At 34.2% G+C, this 24,432-nt stretch overlaps 3 protein-coding genes across 3 annotated transcripts; 1 reads left to right on the top strand and 2 right to left on the bottom strand.

Annotated features, from left to right (window-relative positions):
- Positions 1–7,578: 7,578 nt before the first annotated feature.
- Positions 7,579–9,888, top strand: LOC102626754 (protein CURVATURE THYLAKOID 1B, chloroplastic). Its single transcript, XM_006491324.4, has 6 exons — positions 7,579–7,911; positions 7,994–8,097; positions 8,182–8,268; positions 9,298–9,360; positions 9,456–9,493; positions 9,632–9,888. The coding sequence occupies exons 1-6, from the start codon at positions 7,752–7,754 to the stop codon at positions 9,687–9,689; spliced, it is 510 nt and encodes a 169-aa protein (XP_006491387.1). The 5' UTR covers positions 7,579–7,751; the 3' UTR covers positions 9,690–9,888.
- Positions 9,889–10,123: 235 nt separating this feature from the next.
- LOC102626454 (anthranilate N-methyltransferase-like) lies at positions 10,124–11,937 on the bottom strand. Its single transcript, XM_006491323.4, has 4 exons — positions 11,242–11,937; positions 10,841–11,151; positions 10,663–10,727; positions 10,124–10,546 (listed from the first exon to the last, which is right to left on the bottom strand). Exons 1-4 carry the CDS (start codon positions 11,649–11,651, stop codon positions 10,250–10,252), a joined length of 1,083 nt encoding a protein of 360 aa, XP_006491386.2. The 5' UTR covers positions 11,652–11,937; the 3' UTR covers positions 10,124–10,249.
- Positions 11,938–22,228: 10,291 nt separating this feature from the next.
- On the bottom strand, positions 22,229–23,893 carry LOC102627036 (anthranilate N-methyltransferase-like). The gene is made up of 4 exons (XM_006491325.4): positions 23,453–23,893; positions 23,053–23,363; positions 22,873–22,937; positions 22,229–22,756 (listed from the first exon to the last, which is right to left on the bottom strand). Exons 1-4 carry the CDS (start codon positions 23,851–23,853, stop codon positions 22,460–22,462), a joined length of 1,074 nt encoding a protein of 357 aa, XP_006491388.2. The 5' UTR covers positions 23,854–23,893; the 3' UTR covers positions 22,229–22,459.
- Between the last annotated feature and the right edge of the window lie 539 nt (positions 23,894–24,432).

Here is a 24,432-nt window from a genome sequence, read left to right as displayed (position 1 = left end):
GTTTAATTGGCAAAGGTAATTGTGCAGGACGTCTTGTATGTCATTTTCAATCACAGCTATATGTGGTGCAGTGAACCATTCATATACCTGATCTTGAGTCCAAAAGAGATGGGTGTCTGGATGTTGGAAGTATGGCCTGTGAATAATAAAAACTGATGTGAACATTTGTGCTTCAGGGGCAGGCATACGGTCAAGGTTGTAAATTTCGGACAGTTGTTGCAGTTTCATTCTCCACCATGGGATGGGGGAGAACCATTCAAGTAGGGTCCAGGTAAGGGAGGTGGCGTTATCTGGATTAAGGAGGTGGTCCAGAGTGGGAGAAATGGGGAGGACTAACTTGGTTGCGTAAAGGACTGTTAGGCACCAGATGTACCATAACACGTCTTCAGTGGTGTCTCTGGTCGGATCAAGGGTTAAACCTGTAAGGAACAGATTTTCTGGGTGGAAAGTGGAAAAAGGAAAAGGGTCGGTGACAAGGTAGGCTTTCATGAAAAAGCGAAAGAGAGCTTTTCTTGCAAATTCTTGGATATCAAAAACAGAAGAGAAGGTTTTGTTGAAGGGAAAAGTTTTCTTGGTGAGAGCTTCTGGGGGTAGTGAGGTAGCCATGGAGATAATTGGAAAATGGTAGGTGGTGGAAAACAGGGTGAGAGGGCCTTGTGGTTTAGAGAGTCTGGAGAGCATATCAGGGATGAGGTTCTGGGATCCCTTTATATGCTTGACTGAAAAGTCATATTTGGAAAACCAATCTTTTAATCTGAGTAACATTTTTTCGGGAACAGTTTTACCTTTGAAATGAAAGATATTGGGGAAGGCTGAGCTGTCCATTCGGATGAGAAAATGGTGTCCAATCAGATGATACTCAAACTTTTTGATGCCATTCTTTACCGCTAAGATTTCTTTAAACACGCTATGGTAGTGCTTCTGTGTTTCAGAAAAATGTCCACTAGCGTAAGCGATAAAGTGTTCCTTGTCATTGAGTTCTTCGAGGAGGATGGCACCCCATGATTCATCACTTGCGTCTGTCTGTAATATGCGCTTGCCATCAGTAAGCAACTTTAAAGGAGGCGGATTTTGCGCAATCTGCTTGAGAGTAGTGACAGCACGTGTGTGGTCAGCATTCCATTCTGGGGGCTGCTTTTTCAATAAAGCTGAGAGATGATGAGTGTGATGGTCCACATGTGGGAGGAAATCACGGATGTAATTGATAATGCCGAGAAACTGTTGGATTTGCCTTTTGGAAAGTTGCTGATCTGGAAAGTGAAGCAATTCTTGGGCAATGTGCTTTCCTGGCTGGTAGTGTCCATCTTTAATGATCATACCAAGGAATTCAATATTATCTGTAGCAATGGTGCTTTTCTTGGCTGATAACATGATTCCATGACTTTGGATAATATCATAGAATTGGGACAATAGGTTGCGATGTTCTTCATGCGATCCTGAAAAAAGCAAAATATCGTCAATGTAAATCAATGCATGATGCAAAATGGGCTGGAAGATTTGGACCATGGATTTTTGGAAAATGGAGGGGGCAGTTTTGAGGCCAAAGGGTAGGACGGTCCATTGGAAATGGGCATTGGGAATACAAAAGGCGGTTTTGTAACGTTCGGAGGGTTCAATGCCGAGTTGCCAAAAACCAGATTTTAAATCAAATTTTGAAAAGATCTGGGCATTTTTAAGAAAAGTGAACATGCTTTGTCGGCGAGGTAAAGGGAATTTGTCATCTTGTAAAAACATGTTTAATGGCTGGTAGTCAATGACTAGGCGTTTCTTTCCTCGGACAATTTCAGAATGCTTTTCAACATAAAAGGCTTGGCAAGCCCATTGGGAACTTGTGGGCTCGATTAAACCTTGGGCTAACAATTGTGAACATTCTTGTTGGGCTAGGAGTAAGTCAGAAGGACTCATTCCTGGATGGGTAGCTTTAGTTGGGTTAATGTCTTCATTGAGTTTGAAGGGTAACTTAATGAAGAAAGACTTATTTTTCCACAATGGATTTGGATGGGTGAACTCAGAATGGGACTCTGGACAGAAACTCAAAAGTTTGGTTGAAATATCCTGGTAAGACTGGGGAGTTTCAGACAAATTGTAGAGTTTCAGAATGTTTGTGAATGGTTTGAACATGGACTTGACTCGGATTCCAGTGGAAATGATTTGGAGGTGTTTGATTTGGTGAAGGATGTCAAATCCTAATAAGATATCCTTATTAGGAAGAGTGGAACCAATAACCTTGGTCCAAATGACACAATTTGGGAAGATTTGAATACCAATGGATTTTTTGGTAATCAAAGAGGTGGTGAAGAGTTTGCCATTGACAGCTTTGAAATGTTCTTCAGACTGGGTCCAATATTCTGGTGGAAGAATATGGGGGTTCAACATGCTTCGTTGGGCACCAGTATCTATAAGACCAATTGCTGGAATGGGCCTTTGGAATTTTGAGGGCAAGATCTGGAGTTTGATGGATGGGATAGGAACTGTAGTATCAAGGGAGAGTAACTGTTGGTGGAAAATCACTTGAGACTGGTCACTATCTGAGTCAGAGGAATTTTGTAGTGCGAACACTGTTTCATCGTTGGGTTCATCTTGTTCAGAGAAATAGAATTCCAATTCATCTTTGGCAGGAGAGTAGTCTGTGGTTGCTTGAAGATGTTCAACCAACCGGATGGCCTTTTCTCTTTTGTTGGGACAATCTTTGGCATAGTGGCCTTTTCTCTTGCAGATGAAACATCTGCTTGATTGCTTTCGTTTGAATTCTCTGGAGGAGGAAGATTTCTTTCGGAAGAACCGGTAGGGCTTTCGGGATCTGCGAGGTTTGGATGAAAATTCTGGAGTTTTGAATTTCCGAAAATGCCGTTTTTTCTTTGAACTGCAATCGCAATCCTTTTTCTTGTGGCATTTGATCTGTAAATAAGGCTTTTTGCAAGCACTGCGGAAAGGTTCTTTGTCTTTCAACAGTTCTTTGAAAAACTGTTTTTGCTCGCAAAGTTTGTCAAGACAGGTTTTGGCAAGCTGGAAGATTTTGCCAAGGGAGATGTTGTCTAGGGAAAGATTGGATGCTGTAAGTTGTCTCTGGATGTCAGGTTGGAGTTCTTCGGGGAGGGAAGCCAGAAAGACATGCTTTAATGTCGGCTCATTGAATCCATTAAGCTTATAGAACAGCAGGGACATTCGCTTATAATGGAAGTCAAGATCCTTAGCATTGAGGGAGCAGCATTTCATGTTGAGGTAGTCTCGTCTGGCAGCTTCAAAGACTGCAGAAGGGTCGCCAAGGAATTGATCATGAAGTACAGCAAGAGCACTTGAAACTTCTGGAAGGTCAACAAACTGTAACTGGCGATATTGTCCTAACGAATCAAACCAATCTCTTAGAGCACCCGTAAAACGAGTAGCAAATTCTCTAAGGACTGATTGAGTTGTTGCTCCTGTTCTTAGCATCTGCAGGTCAATCCAGGCAGACATTTCATTGAGTCGGTCACGCCATTTATGAGATGGAAGATCATCAAATGTGAACCATGGACCATTTGACGATTTTTGACTGGGTGGATTGGGCTGGGCTGGAGAAGGTTGGTTTGTGGCAGAAGATTCAGGCATTTCGTCTTCAACTTCGGAGGGAATATCAACATATGGTTCTGTATGAGAGGTTTGGCCTTGATCAGGTTGAGCCATCAGGATTTTGGTAATATCAGCATAGGACTTTTCAGAGTCACTGGTGGATGCTGAAGATTCTGAGTCGGTTTCGGTATGGCTATCTGAAACAGCTAGATTTGAAGCAGAAGTTTGATCGTCAGTAGATGAATGGATGACTGCGTGAGCAGTAAATTGGTTCATGGGTTCTTTATCTTTTGATTGGGCAGGGACTGATAAAGGAGCTGGTGGTGAGGTCGGTGTAAAAGTAGGAGATGGTTGGCCAGGGATGGTCAGAGAGGAAGGATGAAGAGGGGGAGGTCGAGGCTGTGGTCTAGGTTTGGGTTTAGGTTTAGGTGGCGGTGGCAAAGGATTGTCTCTGAAAAGAGTATGAGTCATGCCAAATAACTTGGAAGGGTCATATTGTTTAATAGGAGAGAGCATAGAGGCAAAAGGATGGTAAGTTGGACCGATAGAAGGAATAAGAGGTGAACTGGTGAAAAGGGTAGGTCTCTGTTTTTCAGATTCAATCTGAGCAAGTTCAGCTTTTAATCGCCTGATTTCCCTTTCCTTTTGGTCAAATTCGGGACCATTGTATCTGTGGGCTAGCATGGCTCGTAACTCTGAATCGAGTTGGCCAATTCTGGACTGGAGATTTTGGTGGATCTGCTGCATCTGAGCAGAGATGGAGTCAACCTTTGTCTCAAGCTGTTCAGTTCGTAAACTGATTTTCTCAACTTTGGAATTGATATTGACCAAAGTATCATTCTGTGCTCTAGCATTTTGGGTTTGCCAGTTGAGGACTGATTCAAAAGGTTTGGGAGGTTCTAGGTGGCCAGTGGAGGTAATAGGGGAAGGGATAAAGGGTTTGGACACAACATTTCGTTGAGAATCTGTATGGGGTTCCAAAGGAGGAAAGGAAGAAGAGTAATCTGAAGAAGTAGAGGAAAACATCATACAAGCCAGTGGTTGGACGGTAGGTGTTGGGTGTGAGAGTGGTGATGGAATCGCAGATTTGCAATGTTTGGCAATCCATGTGAGTTCTTTTCGGTAGATGGGTAATGGAGCCGGTGGAGGTGGAGGATCTGATGGTGGTTTAGGGTCACAGTGGTGACATGGAACAGGAGGTTTTTTCTTTTTGGGTTTCTTTTTCCTTGTGGTTGCGTAAGCATCGTCTTCTTCCCAATCATCCCAGCAGGGACAATTTGGGGCACACATGCCGGAACCAGGGGCATCCCATAGGAAATGGCCATTGTGTTTGGCTGGATAAACAGGGTAGCCTTGAGAATTAAACCCTGTAATGGGCAGATCTTCCTGCGCTGTCTGAACAGCTGTGATCATTGAAGAATAGGTAAAGGAGAGCCTAGGAGGCTCTTGTGGAGCACTGGGGGGTGGTTTAAAAGTCATTCTGACTGTTCCATCATGTCGTCTTTCAAACATGCCGTCAGAGGTCTGAATTGGAGCTGTATTGTTGTGGAACTGTTCATAGTTGGAGATCCATTCAAGAGGCATAAGCTTGATGAGCTCATGACGGGGAATTTGTCGGGGAATCTGGATGATTGTCGGGATCTGGTCAGATTCTGCTAACACCATGAGGGTGTCAGAGTGGTGTTCTGGAGCGGGTAGATCTAAGGCATGATTTTGAAGCCTGTAGACCAGTTGGTGATGTAAAGTGGCAATTTTTGCAGAAGAAATTTGTTCAGCACCTTGAATCTGAACTTGGACTTTCAAGGTTGTGGGCAAATTGGGGTCTTGGAGAGAAAGATTGAAATTGGGATAGAAAGTGAGTAAAACACTTCCTGCATGAAGGGTTGTGAGAACAGTACCGATAACAGCATCTTGGTACTGTTTAAACCGGGTATCAAGCATAGCAAGTCGAGCGGTAACCGGTAATCCTTTTCTCCCATGAAGGGTAAGGATTAATCTGATGCCGCCAAGGTGGAGATGAGTATAACCTTCTCGTTTCCAGTTGGAGAGCAACTCGGAGGGAATCTCCAGAGTGACATATTGCTCAGCAGAGGTGGCTTGAAGAGCACACTGATCCAGGCGGGAAGACTGGATGTATTCTTTAGGGTGAGGGCGTCTGGTAGAGATAAGGGTGCGGATACTGCGGGTAAAGGAGCTAGGTCGTTTATACAACTGATAAGGGCTGAGGAGAGGGTAAGAAGATTCACTGATTTGGGCGGATTCAGGGATGTAGGAGTATTCTACAAGATTTTCAATTTTATTAGTAGTATGAGAAGTGCAAGATTTCGGTAAAGAAAGGGTGGAAGAAAGAGTAACAGGAGGTGAAGAGGAAGTGGATGCCATGAAGGAGAAGTTCTCTCTGCGCCTGAAGTGCTAGAGATCAAAATAGAAAAAGCCTTAAATTATACCATTTTGGGCAAGAAATCGTGAATTTAGAAAACATGAAATTTTCAAGGATGGGTATGGCTCTGATACCAGTTATTATTATTTATTGAAAAGATAAGACTGCAATAATTATTATTTATGTTTCTTTTAAAAAATATAATAACAATTCAATTTGATAGTGGGAAATATTTAATTAAAATAATATTAATTTATTCTTATTTGGTGAGTCTTTTGGAGGGGATTATATTTTTTTATACACTTATTTGCCACATCAAGAAGCAAATTGATATTTAAAAAGTAAAATTTAAAGAGATTTTTGGAGATGCTCTTACAACATAAGTCCATAAAAACAGAAAAATAAGAGGCCGTATAAAATATTTCAAGTTTTGGGCCGGTGGCCACAGAGCTACTCAATAGTTGTAGCAAGGCCGTCTCAAAATAGTCAGGCCCAAATATCGGCTGTTGGAGCTAGAGATTTGTTGGTTTTGGCCTTGATTGTTGTAGCTAGGCCCGAAGTCAGATTGGCCCATACTTGAGCTGCCTTGGTGACTGTGTCACTGTGACAAACCCGCTCGGTGACGGGTGGCAAACGTTTAACTAAATCCATATATGCAGCTAATAACAACTGAATTCAAATTAACATAAATAGTATATGTAGAAATTCTCAAATGCTGTCAATAAAATATGAAATTTCATGCAGATATAATTAAAAGATAAGGAAAATATAAATTATGATGTAATATTTTTTATTTTCCAGTTTTTGGGAGTCTTTGTTTTTTCCCTCATTTTTCAGTTGTGTTCGCACAAAATCTATATTTTAGCATCCGCCATCTAAAAAGTTATGGTTGTGTATCATCAATACATAAATTAAATTTTAAAGTGTTTGATAATTGGATGCTACTATGATTTAGAAACTAAATTAATTTTATTCTAAATTTGTACAATAAAAAATTTATAATACTTATAATATTTTATTAAAATTATCATTTAAAATTTTTATTTACCTTATTCTAACATATTTTATTTCATAGTTATTTTTTTTTCTTTATAACAATTATGGTTTAAAAGCCACAATACCTTAATACCAAATATACCTTTACTTAATACATAATTATCCTATTTCACAAATTATAGTTTGTACCGAAAATTTTAATAGATACAAAAATTCTTTAGTCTCAGTGTAATGCTAACCCCTTTCCCTCAAAATTCAAAAATTCACCGATGTTTAAAGACTGGGAGGAGGCACGTCCTGATATTTCAATCGCCATCAAGTACCTGCGGAGATATTTTCTTTCTAGTGACAGATTTTACTTGATTTCAATTTACCCGGCTGGGAAATATCTTGCCATTTGTTCAAATTCACCGACAATTCCTCAACTGGTTATTGCAAAGGCGGGTGATGCTAATTTGCTACAAAGAAAGATAACACAGTCGATTTTTTTAGGCACCAACGGAACAGAACAGAGGTCCTACCTGGAGCAGCGTATCCAATCAAACACCTTAAAATGCCTATCCAACTGCCATGTCAGCACTATCTGGATCAAACAAATGAGTGGCTATCTTGATCCAAACTTGGAGGAAGAAGCATCTCCACATTCCCAAGTTAGAATTATCAAATCAAACACACCCCACAAAACTAAAACCAGAATTTAAAAATTAAGAGAAAAAAAAAAGGGGAAAAGAGAACACAATAAACCACAACAAAATTAATTAACAATTATTTGCAACATTTTTCTTCAATTTTTGCCTCCTCTGTCTTCTCACAGGATCCCGTAGCCATGGCCTCCAGCGCACTCTCAATCTCTTCCTCCTCAACTCTTGTTGATGCCAAGGCTCCTCGCCAGTCCGCTCCTGCCTCAACACAATGTGTGTCTCTTCCTACACTCCCACCACCGCCGGTTCCCTCTCAAACCCGCCCTTGGAAGGCAACTACATATTGTGAGTCAAGTCACCTCACCTGATGGCTGATACATGCACTGCATACGGATCTTGTCATTAACATGGTCTTGGTATTTCTCAGGTCGAAAGATGGCCCGCAATGTCATGGCTATGGCAACAGGGGAGGCTCCAGCTGAAGTTGCTGCAACTGAGCTTCCAGAGATTGTCAAGACCGTGCAAGAAGCTGTAAGTTTCCACATTTTATCGATCAGGTTGCTAATTAATTGTTTTTTCTTTATTTTTTCAATTGTGACTTTATAATATGTACAGTGGGACAAAGTTGAAGATAAGTATGCAGTGACTTCACTTGCTGTAACTGTTGCTATTGCCGTATGGGGCTCTACGGGAATGATTTCGGTGAGATTCCCCCTGTGCATTTCCCCCGTGTTACCATTAGGTGGTCGTAGCTCTCCGATAAGGGAGAATTGCGTGGGATACACCTCATTTCTTTCAAAATATCTTATATATGCCTTAAATTATAATACTCTTAAATTTTACAGATATATACTTTAAAAAATTAGAGAGTACAAAAATAACCACAACTAAATCCTTATAAAACTGAATCCAAATCCTCAAGTCGGATAAATAGTCGAGAATACTCGACTTCAATCAAACCATACACAATTAGTAATTTGGCATAAATTTTTAACTTTTCCATGTTAATCGGGTAAATAGTCGAGAATACTCGACTTCAATTTAAATAAAAAATTGTCTGAAAATTTTTTAACTTTTTCAAATAAATCGAGTAAAGAGTCGAGAATACTCGACCTTAATTTAATTTTGCCCAACATTCATTCAACAAAAATTCTCGACTTTTCATTGAAATTCGATAACTGGTTGAAAATACTCTATTTAAATTGAAATGAAATTTTTATTTTTAATTAAGTCAGGTAAAAAGTTGAGTATACTCCACTTTGGTTTTGTTATTACGTAGAAGTCATGAGAGAGGAAGAAAATATAGATAGATAGTTTTTTTAGGTTATTTTTTACTTTTTATACTTTCATGAAATATATACATGTAATGGGGTATATATTTGATATTGAAAGACAAATGCGGCATATTTAAATAAAAGAAAAACCCTGACGATAACCCTAATAATTTTTATTTCACACGTGAGCCTTGGGTTAGAACTCAGAAGCTTGGGCATCCGTAAATCTTATTAAATTGTTCGGCCCAGATTGTTGGTGAAACTGGGTTCTAATATTAGTGTTAAGAGATCTTGAGCTTCTACCAATTCTAAAAACTAGCTTAAAATTCACAACCAACCCATTTCACAATTGATGTGAAATAATCCCAACAGTTACCATACGATTTTGTCGTCTTATTTTCTACATGTAATTCAATTCCCAAACATGAACTAGAAAAATTGGTCTTTTTTGTAACAGGCAATTGATAGGCTTCCTTTAGTTCCTGGAGTTCTCGAGCTTGTCGGCATTGGCTACACCGGGGTAAGTTGGAAAAATTAGAAAGATTTTGTTGCTAAATTCATATGTGTAGAAATTTTCTCTTATTTTCTCATGCTTCCGCTTTCTTTGTTGTACAGTGGTTTGCATACAAGAACCTGGTTTTCAAACCAGACAGGTAATTGCAGATTTTGCTACATCTTACGGACTCGACTGAAACATATTTTTCCAGTGTCATTTGAATTTATTTTAGCAGTTCTAAGAAATTTTCCTGCCCTCCTCGAGTGATGTTTAACACGTGGTTATAAGATTTCAGGGAAGCATTAATACAGAAAATAAAAGACACATACAAGGATATAATAGGGAGCAGCTGAAGGAAACCAAAGGAATAGTACGGCTGCTGAGATGATGAGGTAAAAGTTTCACTTTTTGAAGCGAATATCTTGCAGCATTAATTGAGTATAAGAATGTAAACAACAATGCTTCTTCTGTTGGCATTAGTTCCTAACCAGAGTAATTAAAACTCATGTGATGTACTTCTATCCTTTTAAATACATGTTTGTAACTACTAAATATTCCCTTTGCCTTTCTTTCCTTATTCTGAAGGCCCTGAACAACTTAAATAGAAAAGTTCACTCATGAGTTTATGACATGAAAGTTTCTTTTAAAGGAAAAGAATCCCAAGTTTCTTTTTCCTCATTCATTTTGTTTCTCCTTTCACAAGAGTCCAAATTATCTCAGCTAATGGTAAAAGGAGTTATTGAAATAAAAAACAGATAACTAAGGGAAATACAACGAAGCAGACACATTAGCCCAAATTTTTACAGAAAAATTAAAATACTTAATGTTACAGCACACTACATGTGTTCCTTATTATAGTAAATAGACAACACAATCACAACCACTTTTATAAGAACAATTAAGGATATTAAATCTACTTGAAGAACTCCATGATGTAGAGATTACAGACACAAGATGCAAAATTAATACCCTTAAATCCAGCAGCAATTGCCAATTCCGTGTATTCTTTTTTGGTTCGCTCCCTTCCTCCCCCGTCTCGAGTCATCAAAAGTACATCTAAAAGGGACGTTTCTCTTGCGGCAGAGCTAACCTCAGGTATCTCTGGAACTATCGAGTTCATCACAATTACCTTCCCGTTACCTGGAACGGCTTTGTAACAATTTTTCAGTATCCTCAAGCAGTGATCATCGTCCCAACAGTGCAGTATCCACTGCAAATTCCCATATTAATTACACGTGTTTAGTAGAATGACTTTAAAAAGGAAGAACAACGATCACTGATGCCTTCGATTCAAATATGTGATTGGTAATTTTCGAAATTACCTACCTTCATTAGAATGGCATCGCCTTCTGGAACGCTTTCGAACATGTTACCACCCACATGCTCCACGCCTGCAACAATCACAAATTAATTAACCACTCTGTATGAGTCTCATAATCATGTAATTGACTCATTAAAACACCAAGAGTAGTCTAAGTAGATGAAGAACTATATATATACATACCAGCGTAGGATGGAGCATCTTGGACAACATGAGGCAAGTCAAAGTTAACCGCCTTAATTTGGGGATATTTGGAAGTAATCATACTGAGGGTGACACCAAAGCCTCCTCCAACATCGACGAGTCGCTCAACGTTCTGAAAGCCCTCGTAATGTTCCAGGATTCTCTCCATGGCTATGGTTGAGTGGTTGAACATTGCCTCGTGATAAGTTTCATTAAACCTGGGGTTTCCGGAAGCGTACTCAAAGATGTGCATTCCATGCACCCTATTGAATGGTATTCCTCCCTCCATAACTGCATCTTTCAATCCCAACCTACATGCATTTTTAAAATTACTTAAATTGACTACTATATAGATTTGACCCGAAAGGGGAAAAAAAAAAAAAGAGAGAATAATAATGTACCAGCTCTCCATGAAAACCTTGTCGAGAGGCAAGGCCATAAAGTGACCCAACGAGGCTCCATCTTTATTACTAACAAAATATTTGGACACAGGGTTGAGAGCATACAGCCGCTCGCCACCAGAAACAGAGCACTCAAGCACACGGTGGCTGACCAGAAGCCTAAGCATTCTGTCTAGCATCATTGGTGCTTTTACGTTTTGCGCTTGTAACTGCGCTGCAATCTCTGGAGCCGAGAGCTCCCCAGCTTTGGCTATGATTTCAAAAACGCCAAGCTGAATAGCTGCCTGGGTTGCCATGGGCAGCACTACGCCCATTGCTAGCTGCATGGCATGTGAATAGCTCTCTTCTTCTTCTTCTTCTTCTTCATGTTTTTTCTGAGCGAGTTTTTGATATTCCGATAAAGAACCCATTGTTTCGTTGCTTTATTTTTGGTTGACTACTATTGCTTTTATTTTACTTGGCATATTGTGACTGAAGCTTGAACGGTTCATTTATAGAGAGATAGCAGACCAGGGGTAAGCTCCTTCAGACAATTTTCCACACATTTGATTATGTTCTAAGTCATAATTTCACATCAAACCACAAATTGAAACCACCAACAACTAATAATAGATGGACATGTTTTGATAAATGTTAAAAATTCTTTAATATAAAAATTTAAATGTTTCTCTCTTTTCAATATCCCTCCAATATTTTTAAATTTTAAAAGAAGAAATAAATCATTAATGTTCTTATTACTTTCTCTTCGTTATCTAATTCATATTCCTTCGGTCTCTCTTTAGTGTTCAATCACCATTCTAATGGCTGATATCTTTTAAATCTTATGGAGCAGAGGAAGATTTTTATTTTTTATTTTTACGAAGAAGATGTAGTCCACATAAAATATATTTTTTTTTATAACTTAGAAACTTCACATCTATTTGTCATTTGAGTTACATATTCAACGCACTCTTAAAATATCAAATTCTGCCTGCTTCCTAGAAATTGTAAATCAAAAATAATAATTCTGGTTGGCCTTTATTGTTGCTTTTCTTGCATTCTACATTAAGAAATTAGAACAAAATTTTTGACTATATATTTAGCAATCTTTATCATTTATGGCGTGTTTACTTGTGGATTTGAGGAATGAGAATGAAACCTATATTTACTTGATGAATTGTAATTTGAGAATAAGGAATGGGAATCTCATTCTCATAAGAGGGTTGGGAATGAAAATGTGGGAGTGGGAATGAGAATGAAAACATATATTTACTTTTCTATCCTTCTAATTTTTTTATATTTCCTAAATTATCCTTGTTCAAATCACAAATAATTTATTATTTTAAATGTCATTAATAATAATAATAATTATTATTATTAAATTTTATTAACTTTATTATTTTAGTTATTATTAATTATTTTTATTAATATTATCATTATTAACAATAAAAATAATGATAAAAATAATAATTAATAATAATAATAATATTATTAAATTTTATTAACTTTATTATTTTTAATAATAACAACAACAATAATAATGATAATATTGTTAATAATGATAAATTAATTATTTTTATTAATTATTAATACTATAGGTATTTTAGTAAATTGATTCTTATTTACATTCCTCATTCCCATTTATTTTGCCAAGTAAACACATCAATAGCATTCCAGCACATTCTCATTCCCATTTCAAGAAATAAATGTATCATTAATTCACGGACATGCCTATCCAATAATTGTTGATCTATTTCCCATACATTTGCATTCATTTTAGATCATAATAAAATAAGCTAAAGATGGAATGGGATGAATCGAAGTCAGGCCAGCTCAAGAGCTTTCATGGCCTTCAGAGAAAATTTTAATTTAGGCTTTTTTGTATTGTTAGATGTGAAATAAAAATTTGTTAAAAAAATTATTATAATAATTTTTGTTAGTAATAAATAGGAAAACAGGTATAATCACATAAAAAACTAAGCTATAATAGAGCTGCTTAGTCAATGATAATGGACAATGTTTGTAAGTCTTTAATGCATTAATATAAGATTTTGACTTGTTGACCAGAAACAAGAAAGATGGCGGTCAATTTATGGCAGCTGCCTTGAGGCGGCTGTGGGAGCAGCAAATGACAAGTACAAAGACGTGGATAATAATGGAGTAATCATTTTATTAAAAAAATATTAAAATATCTTATCTGATATATTTTTCTAATTCAGATGGATCACAGTAGTTGACGGAAGCTTCAATAGTGGGGCAGGCCCCCGTTGGACTATTCTAAATACTTAAAGTAATTTTAAAAAATTAAAAATTATTTTTAATGTTTGATGAATTTTTTAAAATTATTTTATTTTACAGTAGATTTTAAAAACATAAGAAATCAGTAATTTTTTAAAATCTGATTTTGTGAATAAATTTTATACTCGATATAATTTCATTTATATCATCATATATATTATAAACATTTAAACTTATCCTTATTATTTAAGAAATAAAATTATTAACTTTAAAGAAATTATTATTATTACTACTCATTATATTAAGATAAAAAAATTAAAAAAATAAATATTTATTTTAGTTATTAATTCTTATATATACACAATAAAAAAATATTTTATATACATATTTATAAATATCTAAATAAGATTGCTTCAATATTATGTTTAATTTAGTTATTTATATTCTTACAACAATTTTACAGTAAGATTTACTAAATATGTATAACTGCTTTTAAAATTCAGGCACTTTTAATAATAAATTTTATTAAATATTAAACATTTTCTCTTCATATCTAATTATTTATACAGCCAACTAACAACAATTATTTCAAAAGACACAACTCAAATAAATTGAAATTTTTTTTAATAGTTATTATTTAGTCTAATGTCAAAAAGATTTCTTCCCCATTCGTGTGGGAGGTTCCAACCCCAAATCACTTATTTGTAATAGGAGAGATTTTACCATTTCAGTTAAATTGCATCCACGAAACAAAAAGTCTATTCTTTCTTTCTTTTTCTTTTTAACATAAGCGGATGGGTAAAGTACAAATTCATTTTTTTTTTTGCGTCTTACCTCCCCTAAAATTTCAGTATATAAAAAAAAACTATTTAAAATCCACTGAACCACCCAAATGAGAGCAACAAAAACCCACCCATTCTAATAGGCAAGTTAATAAATTAAAAAAAAACTTAATTAATAGTAAAATCCATTAGCATCTTTCTTAAAGAAGACTAATAATATCTGATGATGAAATATCTAACCGACCAAGTTAGCGAGCTGCAATTGACACTTGAGATTAGCTAATCGATTAGCAACAACATTGGTCTCTCCTCGAAAAGTAGGAATGATCTTGAAGTGCATGAAATTCACCACGATGTAGTAGTTAATTAAATCCAATTCTCGAGATTACAAAACAAGTAACAACGAGAATTGAAGCATAACCTCATGCCATGAATAATTCCAACCTCTAGCAATGGCATTTTCAATAACTAGCAACATGGCATATCACCTCAAAAAAAAAGCTGCCCGAAGACGTCCCAATTATTCCCAAAGCCGCCAAGATAAGTACCAGACCGATCAGAGTTTTTAATTTTAAGAGTTGATATTGAAAAGCCTCATATTCATGCAACTTTTTATAAACACAAATAAAATGATGGACCAATTATATCGACCCGTGCAACTGTGCACGGACAGTCAAAGTAACAGGAAGGCTTTTTTATTTAAAAAAAAAAATTGTTACATCTTACAACCTATTATCTATTATTAGCTTAAGTTTATACGCTTATATAGTGTAATTTGAGATCTACCGAGGAGTTATATATACTTCCAAAAATATTTAGAGAGATACATACACCTTCTATTAATTTGTGTAGGAGAGCATCAATTGAGTCTTGAACAGGTGTCCCCCTATTGCACCACTAAACCCAGACCTTAATAACTTAAGGTTACATTTGGAAGATAGGATTTGATTGAATTAACTTTTAAAATTAAATTGGATTAGATTAGATTATAAATAATATCATATTTTATTTGTTACAATATTGAAAAGGACTATATTAATTTAATTTAATAAAGTTAAATAATTATTTAAATAATATAATCATTTTAAATTATATTGATAATTGTTGACTTTAATATTTAATATTCAATGCTACTATAAAGAAATAGTTTATTATTTTATGTTTAAAATTCAATATTAGTTTAATTAAATTTATGAATAAAATTTTGATATTCGATATAAAACAAAATTATAGGTTAAAAAATTATGAAATTAACTTCTATATTTAATTTTTATTAAAATATTAGGTTAAATGAAAAATAAAATAATGATAAAGAGGACACAAATTCTTCATTTAATTTTATCTCACCTAAACATATATAAATATAAAGACTAATAATCCCAATTGTTATGAATTAATTTTTATTTATCCTATTAATTCATGACAATCAAACATACCTTAAATTAAATTATTTTATTAATCTCAAAATTCAATGCAACCCCACAATTCATCTAAGCATGATCTAAGAGTGCAAATAAAGTCTAGAAAATTCCACACCATAAAAAATTAACGCCACCTTCTCTCATTAAATTCTTCATTATTAACAATCACACTGCCAGCAGTAACCGCACGTCAAGGTAATGCTGCTGCTTTCTCACCTTAAAGATTTCTATCGATTATATTATAGCAACTCCAAATAAAATTTAAACGCATGATGTGATAACTAGATTAAAAAAAAAGAAAAAGAAATCTCAATCGTAGTAAAGACATGCCGATTTCCAATTTCATGACCCATGAGGTGAAAAATGATACTTTGCCACCTAACCTTATTGTTAGATAAACAAGGTGTTCGATGAATGGATTAACGGTAATTATCTCCCGTCTATCTTTTTTTTCGCTCTTTTTTAAAAATATATAAATTTTAATTTTTTTTACTAAATTCCACTTAAATTTATATTTTTTTGCACTTATCCACTACCGTCTTCAAACCGTTAAGAAAGCTAACGGAATATTATCCAAATTACGCTTTTGAAGCGTAGGTGAAATTATAATTATACCTTATGACGTCAGTAAAGTCTTAATGGTTTGAAGACGGTAGTGGACAAACAACGCTGATGTGTTGACCTTCCTACTTTGACGGGTTATTTGCTCGTCCCTCTCCTACTGTTTTCGAATTTCACCAATTATTTACTCTTATAATTTTTTTAATATATCCTGTTACTCAAATTTCTAAAGAAAATAACTTTTTTTTTTCACTCTGCTAAATTTTTCTGTTAAAGAAAGTAATTGCGTATTATATATAAAAACCATAAAAATATTAAGTGAGTGATAAACACGAAAACTCGATTGAGAAAAAAAAGTGGCAGCCTCCCTAGTTTGGCACTCTCCCGAATAACTTTCTTTTACAATGAGAGTTTTATGTAATTATGTATTTGTACAAGCATTTTTTCAGATAGAAAATATTAAATAATGTGGGGAATTAGAAAATATGATAGAGATAATAAATACTTAGTTACGTGTGATGAGACTTCCTGGTAATAAAATTTTGGTTTTAATAACGGAATCTATAAGGAAACTAACTTATCTATTGGGAGAATAATTATGATAATTTAAGGGTTAAAGTTTCGAGTACAAATTTGTATTGAAAAATAAGGGAGACTGATACTTGAGTTCCTCCCACAATTTGTTTTTACCATTTTAATCCTTTATAGGTTTTTAATACCTCATTTTGTCTCTGGTATTCAAAGAATGATAGAGAAAACACGTCGTTTAAGGGTAAAAAATACATTTTAATATTTAATTAATTAGTTCTAATTAGCAGAGTTATCAGACAAATCACTTTATATGTGAAAGTGTCATATTTATTATGTAACAGTGTAATTTTCTGTTTTTCTTTTAATATCATGGACAATATGAGTACTAAAAGTCTATCATGGATATTAAGAGGGATTAAAGTATAATTCTAAGATTTGAGAAAAAAAAAAAAAAAACCTACTCCTGAACTGGGTGGCTTATACGTAAATATATATAATTAAGCAAACTCGGAAAAAATAAAAAGCTGATAATACTTATTAATCCAAAGTTAAACACTAAGCATAAACTTGTTTGATTAGTCAGTCACGCATACAACAATAGTTCCTTGATCTATCTGAAACTGAATATACACAGGTCATCCAATTGTCTTGACAAAATGCCAACAAATTAATGCATTGTGTCCTGCGAAACCTATGACTTTGGCATGTTCCGTTTGGGATTGTGATGTTGTGACTCAAAACAGTGAAAATTTTGATTATGAAATAACACTTGTCATTAGATTATAGATTATAGCTATTTTTATGGATTAAATCTTATTAGAAAATTGCAAATATTGTCACAAAATTAATCTAATGTGTAAAACATTTTTTATTGTTGACTTATACGAGCAAGGAGCACATAAGTAAGTCGACATAACCGAGATTCAAAGAGTATATTGACTTAAGCGAGGATTGTCGGGATAATCAAGAAGCTGCAAATTGAAACAACAAAGTAAAATTAATATAAAAAATAATGGCCGTGATATTGATCTTGTCAACACTACCAGTTAGAGCTGTACAAAAGATAATTCGACTATCCGCTCAAATAAAAAGCCAAAAATGGCTAAACCTTGCTTTCTTTTTACTTTTATCGTGTCTGCGCCATCAAGCATACCGTAGATTTTGCGGAAACAACTTTGAACAAAATTATTGTAGTTGGCACTTGTCATTTTCTATTTGCTCTATTGTTCAAAGCTGCCGGTTGTTACTAAGAATCAAGTTGAAGATTTGAGGAAAAAAAACTCATTCATTGATAAGTGACTTGCTTGAATTCTTAGAATACATATTACGTGGCAAAGAGAGTGGTAGGAGATGGCTGAAGAGAATAACATGCACAAGAGGTGTTGAATGGTAAAATAAGGACTGACGATGATATAATCTTAGTCCATACAGATGGACAAATAAGGATCAATTGCATCAGTAACTATGCGTGCCAGAAAAATATGATATTTTAATATAATTCCAAGAACTTTATTGGACTATACTTCCCGATCAATGGGATTAGAAATCTTGTCAAAAACGTGCCTTGAATTTACGGTGAAACTCCTTTAGAAATCTCCAGTGCCAGTTTTGATTTTTATTAGTTAGATGATTTTTTTTGCTGATGTGATTAGTTTTCCTTCCCCGATCCATTTGTCAAATTAGCACTTACAAGATAGCGAAACTATTTTATAGTTAAGATAACTAATTATACATACATACATACATACATACATACATACATACATACATACATACATACATACATATATATATATATATATATATATATATACAATGGCGGCTTTAATACTAGGCGAATTAGGCAGTTGCCTAAGGCCCCGATTTTCGGTATCTATTTATTAATTAATATAATTAATTTTTTTTAAGATTCAAAAAAATTAAGTTACGTATATATTTTTTGTACAGTAAAAAAAGCCTAATTTTTAGGCTTTACCCTATCATTACTCTTATTCATAATTATCTCTCTTATTTAATAATCTTTACCTTAAATATAAGATATATTTTTATGCTATAATAATGATTTTGAATGTTACTTCTTTACTTTCTTTTACTATTTCCCAAAAAACAATCAATGCTTTCCCTTTCCAAAAAAAAAACTCTTATTAAGATTAGTAACGTTAGATTTTTAGAACTAACTTTTGGTATTCTATTAAAATCTATTTAAAAGCTCATTATCTATAAACCGATACACATTGAATCAAAGCTATTTTCAGCAAGAAATTTTTGTGCTCTCTTCTCTTCTCTACAAAATTCATTGCCATCATCATCTTCATCTCAACTAGTCAATTGACTCAAATCCAGGTGCTATCATTCTATTTTTTTTTATTATTGTTCTTATCCTTTTTAAATTTAATTTATTTTTTATTTTTTGTATTGATTTTGGCTTGAATAATCTAGAAAAAAATTGTGTTTGTTTATTTGTTTTTTTATTTGAAAAGCATGTCAACTAGAAAATATGTATCGGGATATGAAAAATTGAAAAAAAAGAGGAGAATATAAAAGTTAGTTCAATCTCAAAAAGGGGTTCTTGATAAATTTGTCACAACTAGTAAAAAAGATATAGATTTAAATGAAGAATTAGTTATTGAACAACCAAGTTTAAATGAATTAAATAATGATGAAACGGTGAATGAAATAAACAACATTGAAGATGATAAAAATAAAAATGCGAACAAAGTTGATGTAGAAAATTTATTTGTTCCAAATAATATTTATGATCCAGGAAGATGGGAAAATGTTGATACAAAGTTAAGAGATCTTTTAGTAGAAAAATGCCCAATTAGAGAGAATAACATAACTTTCCCAAAAGATGAAAATTCTGGGCATTTCTCTACTGCATTTTATGTTAAAATGTTAACAAATGGAGAAAAACATGATAGAAAATGGTTAATATATTCAAAAGATTTTAACAAAGTATATTGTTTTTGTTGCAAATTATTCAATACAAGTTGTAGCAAAAATTAGCTTAGTGATGAAGGAACAAGAGATTGGAAAAATCTTAATTCTAAACTTAAAAGTCATGAAACAACCAATGAACATATAACTAATATGAATGCATGGGTTGATTTAGAAGCAAGACTATCGAAAAGAAAAACAATTGATAAAGATGTTCAAGAAAGAATTGACAAGGAAAAAGAACATTGGCAAAAAGTATTAATACGAATTATTGCTGTTGTAAAAAATCTTGCTAAAAATAATTTAGCATTTCATGGAAAAAATGAGAAGATCTATGAAGAGAGAAATGAGAATTTTTTAAGTTTAATTGAAATGATTGCAGAGTTTGATCCAACAATGCAAGAACATATTCGACGTATTAAAACCGGTGAAATTCATGATCATTATCTTGGACATAACATACAAAATGAACTCATATTAATGCTAGCACTTGAAATAAAAAAATCAATTGTTAACAAAGTTAAGGAAGCAAAGTACTTTTCAGTTATACTTGATTGTACTGCAGATGTAAGCCACCAAGAACAAATGTCTCTTATATTAAGATGTGTGGATATTTCAACAAATCTAGTAAAGATAGAAGAATATTTTTTAGGATTTTTACAAGTTGACAATACCACTGGAAAAGGTCTTTTAATGAACTTGTGGATGTAATTAAAACTCTTGAACTTGATATTAATGATGTAAGAGGACAAGGATATGATAATGGATCTAATATGAAAGGGAAAAATCAAGGTGTACAAAAAAGATTATTAGATATAAATCCTAGAGCATTTTATACACCATGTGGCTGTCATAGTCTTAACTTAGTGCTTTGTGATATGGCTAATTCTTGTCGTAAGGCTATTTCATTTTTTGGAGTTGGTCAACGTGTTTACTCACTATTTTCTTCTTCACCTAAGAGATGAAAAATTTTACAAGATAATATACCTAATTTAACTGTTAAATCATTGTCACAAACACGTTGGGAAAGTCGCATAGAAAGTGTCAAAGCAATAAGCTTTCAAACTCCCCAAATTAGAGATGCTTTACTTGAATTAGCAGAAGTTAGTGAAGATCCTAAAATAAAAAGTGAAGCTAAATGTTTGGCAACATATGAATTGGAAAACTTTGAATTTTTGTTAGGCATGATTATTTGGTATGATATATTATTTGCTGTGAACACTGTTAGTAAAAGCTTACAAAAGGAAGATATGCAAATTGATGTTGCCATAAATCAACTAAAAGGTCTTACATCCTTTTTTGAGAATTACAGAGAAAATGGTTTTGTGTCTGCTATGATTTCAGCTAAAGAGATTGCAAATGAAATGGAAATAGAACCAAAATTTCATCAAAAACGTATAATTCGTAGAAAAAATAAATTTGGCGAGAATAATAATGAAGAGAAAATTCTATCTCCCGAAGATTCTTTTAGAATTGATTACTTTGTATATATAGTAGATCAAGCTATTTCTTCAATCACCAATAGATTTGAGCAGTTTCAATTCTATGAAAATATTTTTGGATTTTTATTTAATTTTGAAAAATTAAAATCATTAGATGATGAAAGCTTAAAAAGTTATTGTATTAATCTTGAAAATATCTTAAAATATGATATGTTTTCTGATATTGATGGATTAGATTTGTTTTCAGAGTTAAAAGTCTTAAAAGAAGTTTTACGCATGGAAAGAAATAGTCCACTTGATATACTTAATTATATTAAAAAAGTAGATTCTTTTCCAATTGCATTTGTTGCTTATAGAATATTATTGACTGTACCTGTAACTGTTGCTTCTGCTGAGAGAAGTTTTTCTAAATTGAAGTTAATAAAATCTTATTTAAGAACTACAATGTCACAAGAAAGATTAAATGGATTAGCTATATTAGCTATTGAAAAAAATTTGTTAGCTAAATTAGAATATAAGATTTTAATTAATAATTTTGCATCTCAAAAAGCAAGAAGAATAAAATTTAATTGATTAGTAATTTGCATTAGTGATGGCTTGTAGCAAGGATCATAGTAGGTAAGATTAATGATTTAAAGTTCACAGGAAGATTATGGTTGTGGCTTATGAAGTTTTAAAGCATCTTAAGGAGATGAAATTTGTGGAAGGCAAAATTAATTAATATTTGTGTGGAAATAAATAGATATCTTTCCGGCTATTATTTTTTTTTGAGATCTTGTTAATAATTGTTGTAATTCAAGATATTATTGAATATAGTTAAAGTTTGAGCTATTTGATGTTGTTGTGAGAATTTTTTGAGCTGTTTAATGTTTTTGTGAGATTTAATATTTTAACATCAAAAGACCTAAAAGAAAATTTCGCCTAAGGCCCCCAATTGGTTAAAGCCGGCCCTGTATATATATGTATGCATATGTATATGTATATGGGTAAAACATTCTATTTTTTAATGGAAAAGTCAGATTTCAGGTTTTTGCATTTCAGCTTGTGCCGTAACTCTTAAAAATGGGAGGCAATTTATGAGTACGTTTTGGCAACACGTAATTTATTTTGTTATAATAATGAAGCCAAGAACTGAAAGATATACATGTCGCTGCTGCACCATGTTCATTATTCTACTACAAGATAACTCATTAATTCACAACGTCTTGTAACAACAAATATGTAAGATCTGATAGAGCCTTAGGGTACTTTAGGAGCATTATTTGATATTCATCCTCGCGCGCGGATAAACCTTTCCCCAAGATCACTCATAATATTTCCGTAAAATCTACTTGAAGAACTCCATGATGTAGAGATTGCAGACACAAGATGCAAAATTAATATGCTTAAACCCAGCAGCAATTGCCAATTCCGTGAATTCTTTCTTCGTTCGCTCCCTTCCTCCCCCGTCTCGAGTCATCAAAAGTACATCCAAAAGTGATGTTTCTCTTGCGGAAGAGCTAACCTCAGGTATCTCTGGAACTATCGAGTTCATTACAATTACCTTCCCGTTATCCGGAATGGCTTTGTAACAATTTTTCAGTATCCTCAAGCAGTGATCATCGTCCCAACAGTGAAGTATCCACTGCAAATTCCCATATTAATTACACGTGTTTAGTAGAATGACTTTAAAAAGGAAGATCAGCGATCACTGATGCCTTCAATTCATATATGTGATTGGTAATTTTCGAAACTACCTACCTTCATTAGAATGGCATCGCCTTCTGGAACGCTATCGAACATGTTACCACCCACATGCTCCACGCCTGCAACATTCACAAATTAATTAACCACTCTGTATATGAGTCTCATAATCATGTAATTGATTCATTAAAACACCAAGAGTAGTCTAAGTAGTTGAAGAACTATATATATACATACCAGCGTAGGATGGAGCATCTTGGACAACATGAGGCAAGTCAAAGTTAACCGCCTTAATTTGGGGATATTTGGAAGTAATCATACTGAGGGTGACACCAAAGCCTCCTCCAACATCGACGAGTCGCTCAACGTTCTGAAAGCCCTCGTAATGTTCCAGGATTCTCTCCATGGCTATGGTTGAGTGGTTGAACATTGCCTTGTGATAAGTTTCATTAAACCCGGGGTTTCCGGAAGCGTACTCAAAGATGTGCATTCCATGCACCCTATTGAATGGTATTCCTCCCTCCATAACTGCATCTCTCAATCCCAACCTACATGCATTTTTAAAATTACTTAAATTGACTACTTTATAGATTTGACCCAAAAAAAGGAAAAAAGAAAAAGAAAAATAATAATGTACCAACTCTCCATGAAGACCTTGTCGAGAGGCAAGGCCATAAAGTGACCCAACGAAACACCATCTTTATTACTAACAAAATATTTGGACACGGGGGTGAGACCATATAGCCTCTCGCCACTAGAAACAGAGCACTCAAGCACACGGTGGCTGACCAGAAGCCTGAGCATTCTGTCTAGCATCATTGGTGCTTTTACGTTTTGCGCTTGTAACTGTGCTGCAATCTCTGGAGCCGAGAGTTTGCCAGCTTTGGCTATGATTTCAAAAACGCCAAGCTGAATAGCTGCCTGGGTTGCCATGGGCAGCACTACGCCCATTGCTAGCTGCATGGCATGTGAATAGCTCTCTTCTTCTTCATATTTATTATTCTGTTTGGGTAACTGTATTTCCGACAACGAACGCATTGTTTCTTATAGTTTTTTTTTTCCCTCCTTTTTGTGTTTTGTGATTGAAGCTTTGCGGGGTGATTTATAGATACAGACCTAACATAGGCTGTGGCTGGCTGCTACCCTTGTCTGCGGTTCTCATTTTACTTGGGGTCAATATCGGCAGTCTAGACAATTCAAGATCGATTAGGATTCGAGTTAAGTTCTTGCGAGCACTGAATCAATGTTAAAATTGTTTTAATTTTTTTTTAAATTTATCTTGTCTAACAACTTTTTATCACTGAATCCTTATCCTTGAAGATCCCACCAAATGCCCCTGCTAATATTATTATTATTTTCTTTTTTTAAAGGAAAGGGGCAAGGAAAATCTAAATTCATTTTTTTAACTCCCTATTTTTGTAAAGTTTCAAACCCTAATGGTTAGTTAAATAAAGTTGGCTAAAAACTACTAGGCCACGTCCATGGAGGCCCTAGTAATATTTGATTACCTGCTCTATAATAATTAATATGACTATTGATATTTACCTAGAAGAATTTTTCATAATGACAGACAAAATCATATGAATTTATCTTTACATTGAGAAAATAATTAAAAAA

The sequence above is a fragment of the Citrus sinensis genome, chromosome 3 (genome assembly GCF_022201045.2).
Source record: "Citrus sinensis cultivar Valencia sweet orange chromosome 3, DVS_A1.0, whole genome shotgun sequence".
Classification (NCBI taxonomy): Eukaryota; Viridiplantae; Streptophyta; class Magnoliopsida; order Sapindales; family Rutaceae; genus Citrus; species Citrus sinensis.
The sequence above is the reverse complement of the archived record's forward strand: the minus strand, read 5'-3'. Positions and strand labels throughout refer to the sequence as shown.

What these genes read in the sequence shown, in the direction of transcription:
- LOC102627036 (XM_006491325.4), bottom strand. Translation starts at nt 23,853, where the DNA reads ATGCGTTCGTTGTCGGAAATACAGTTACCCAAACAGAATAATAAATAT. An exon ending in AGATGCTCCATCCTACGCTG is followed by an intron (nt 22,938 to 23,052) that starts GTATGTATATAT and finishes TGAATGTTGCAG; the next exon opens with GCGTGGAGCATGTGGGTGGT. An exon ending in GCGATGCCATTCTAATGAAG is followed by an intron (nt 22,757 to 22,872) that starts GTAGGTAGTTTC and finishes GGGAATTTGCAG; the next exon opens with TGGATACTTCACTGTTGGGA.
- LOC102626754 (XM_006491324.4), top strand. Translation starts at nt 7,752, where the DNA reads ATGGCCTCCAGCGCACTCTCAATCTCTTCCTCCTCAACTCTTGTTGAT. An exon ending in TTGGAAGGCAACTACATATT is followed by an intron (nt 7,912 to 7,993) that starts GTGAGTCAAGTC and finishes GGTATTTCTCAG; the next exon opens with GTCGAAAGATGGCCCGCAAT. An exon ending in GCTCTACGGGAATGATTTCG is followed by an intron (nt 8,269 to 9,297) that starts GTGAGATTCCCC and finishes TTTTTGTAACAG; the next exon opens with GCAATTGATAGGCTTCCTTT.
- LOC102626454 (XM_006491323.4), bottom strand. Translation starts at nt 11,651, where the DNA reads ATGGGTTCTTTATCGGAATATCAAAAACTCGCTCAGAAAAAACATGAA. An exon ending in AGATGCTCCATCCTACGCTG is followed by an intron (nt 10,728 to 10,840) that starts GTATGTATATAT and finishes TGATTGTTGCAG; the next exon opens with GCGTGGAGCATGTGGGTGGT. An exon ending in GCGATGCCATTCTAATGAAG is followed by an intron (nt 10,547 to 10,662) that starts GTAGGTAATTTC and finishes GGGAATTTGCAG; the next exon opens with TGGATACTGCACTGTTGGGA.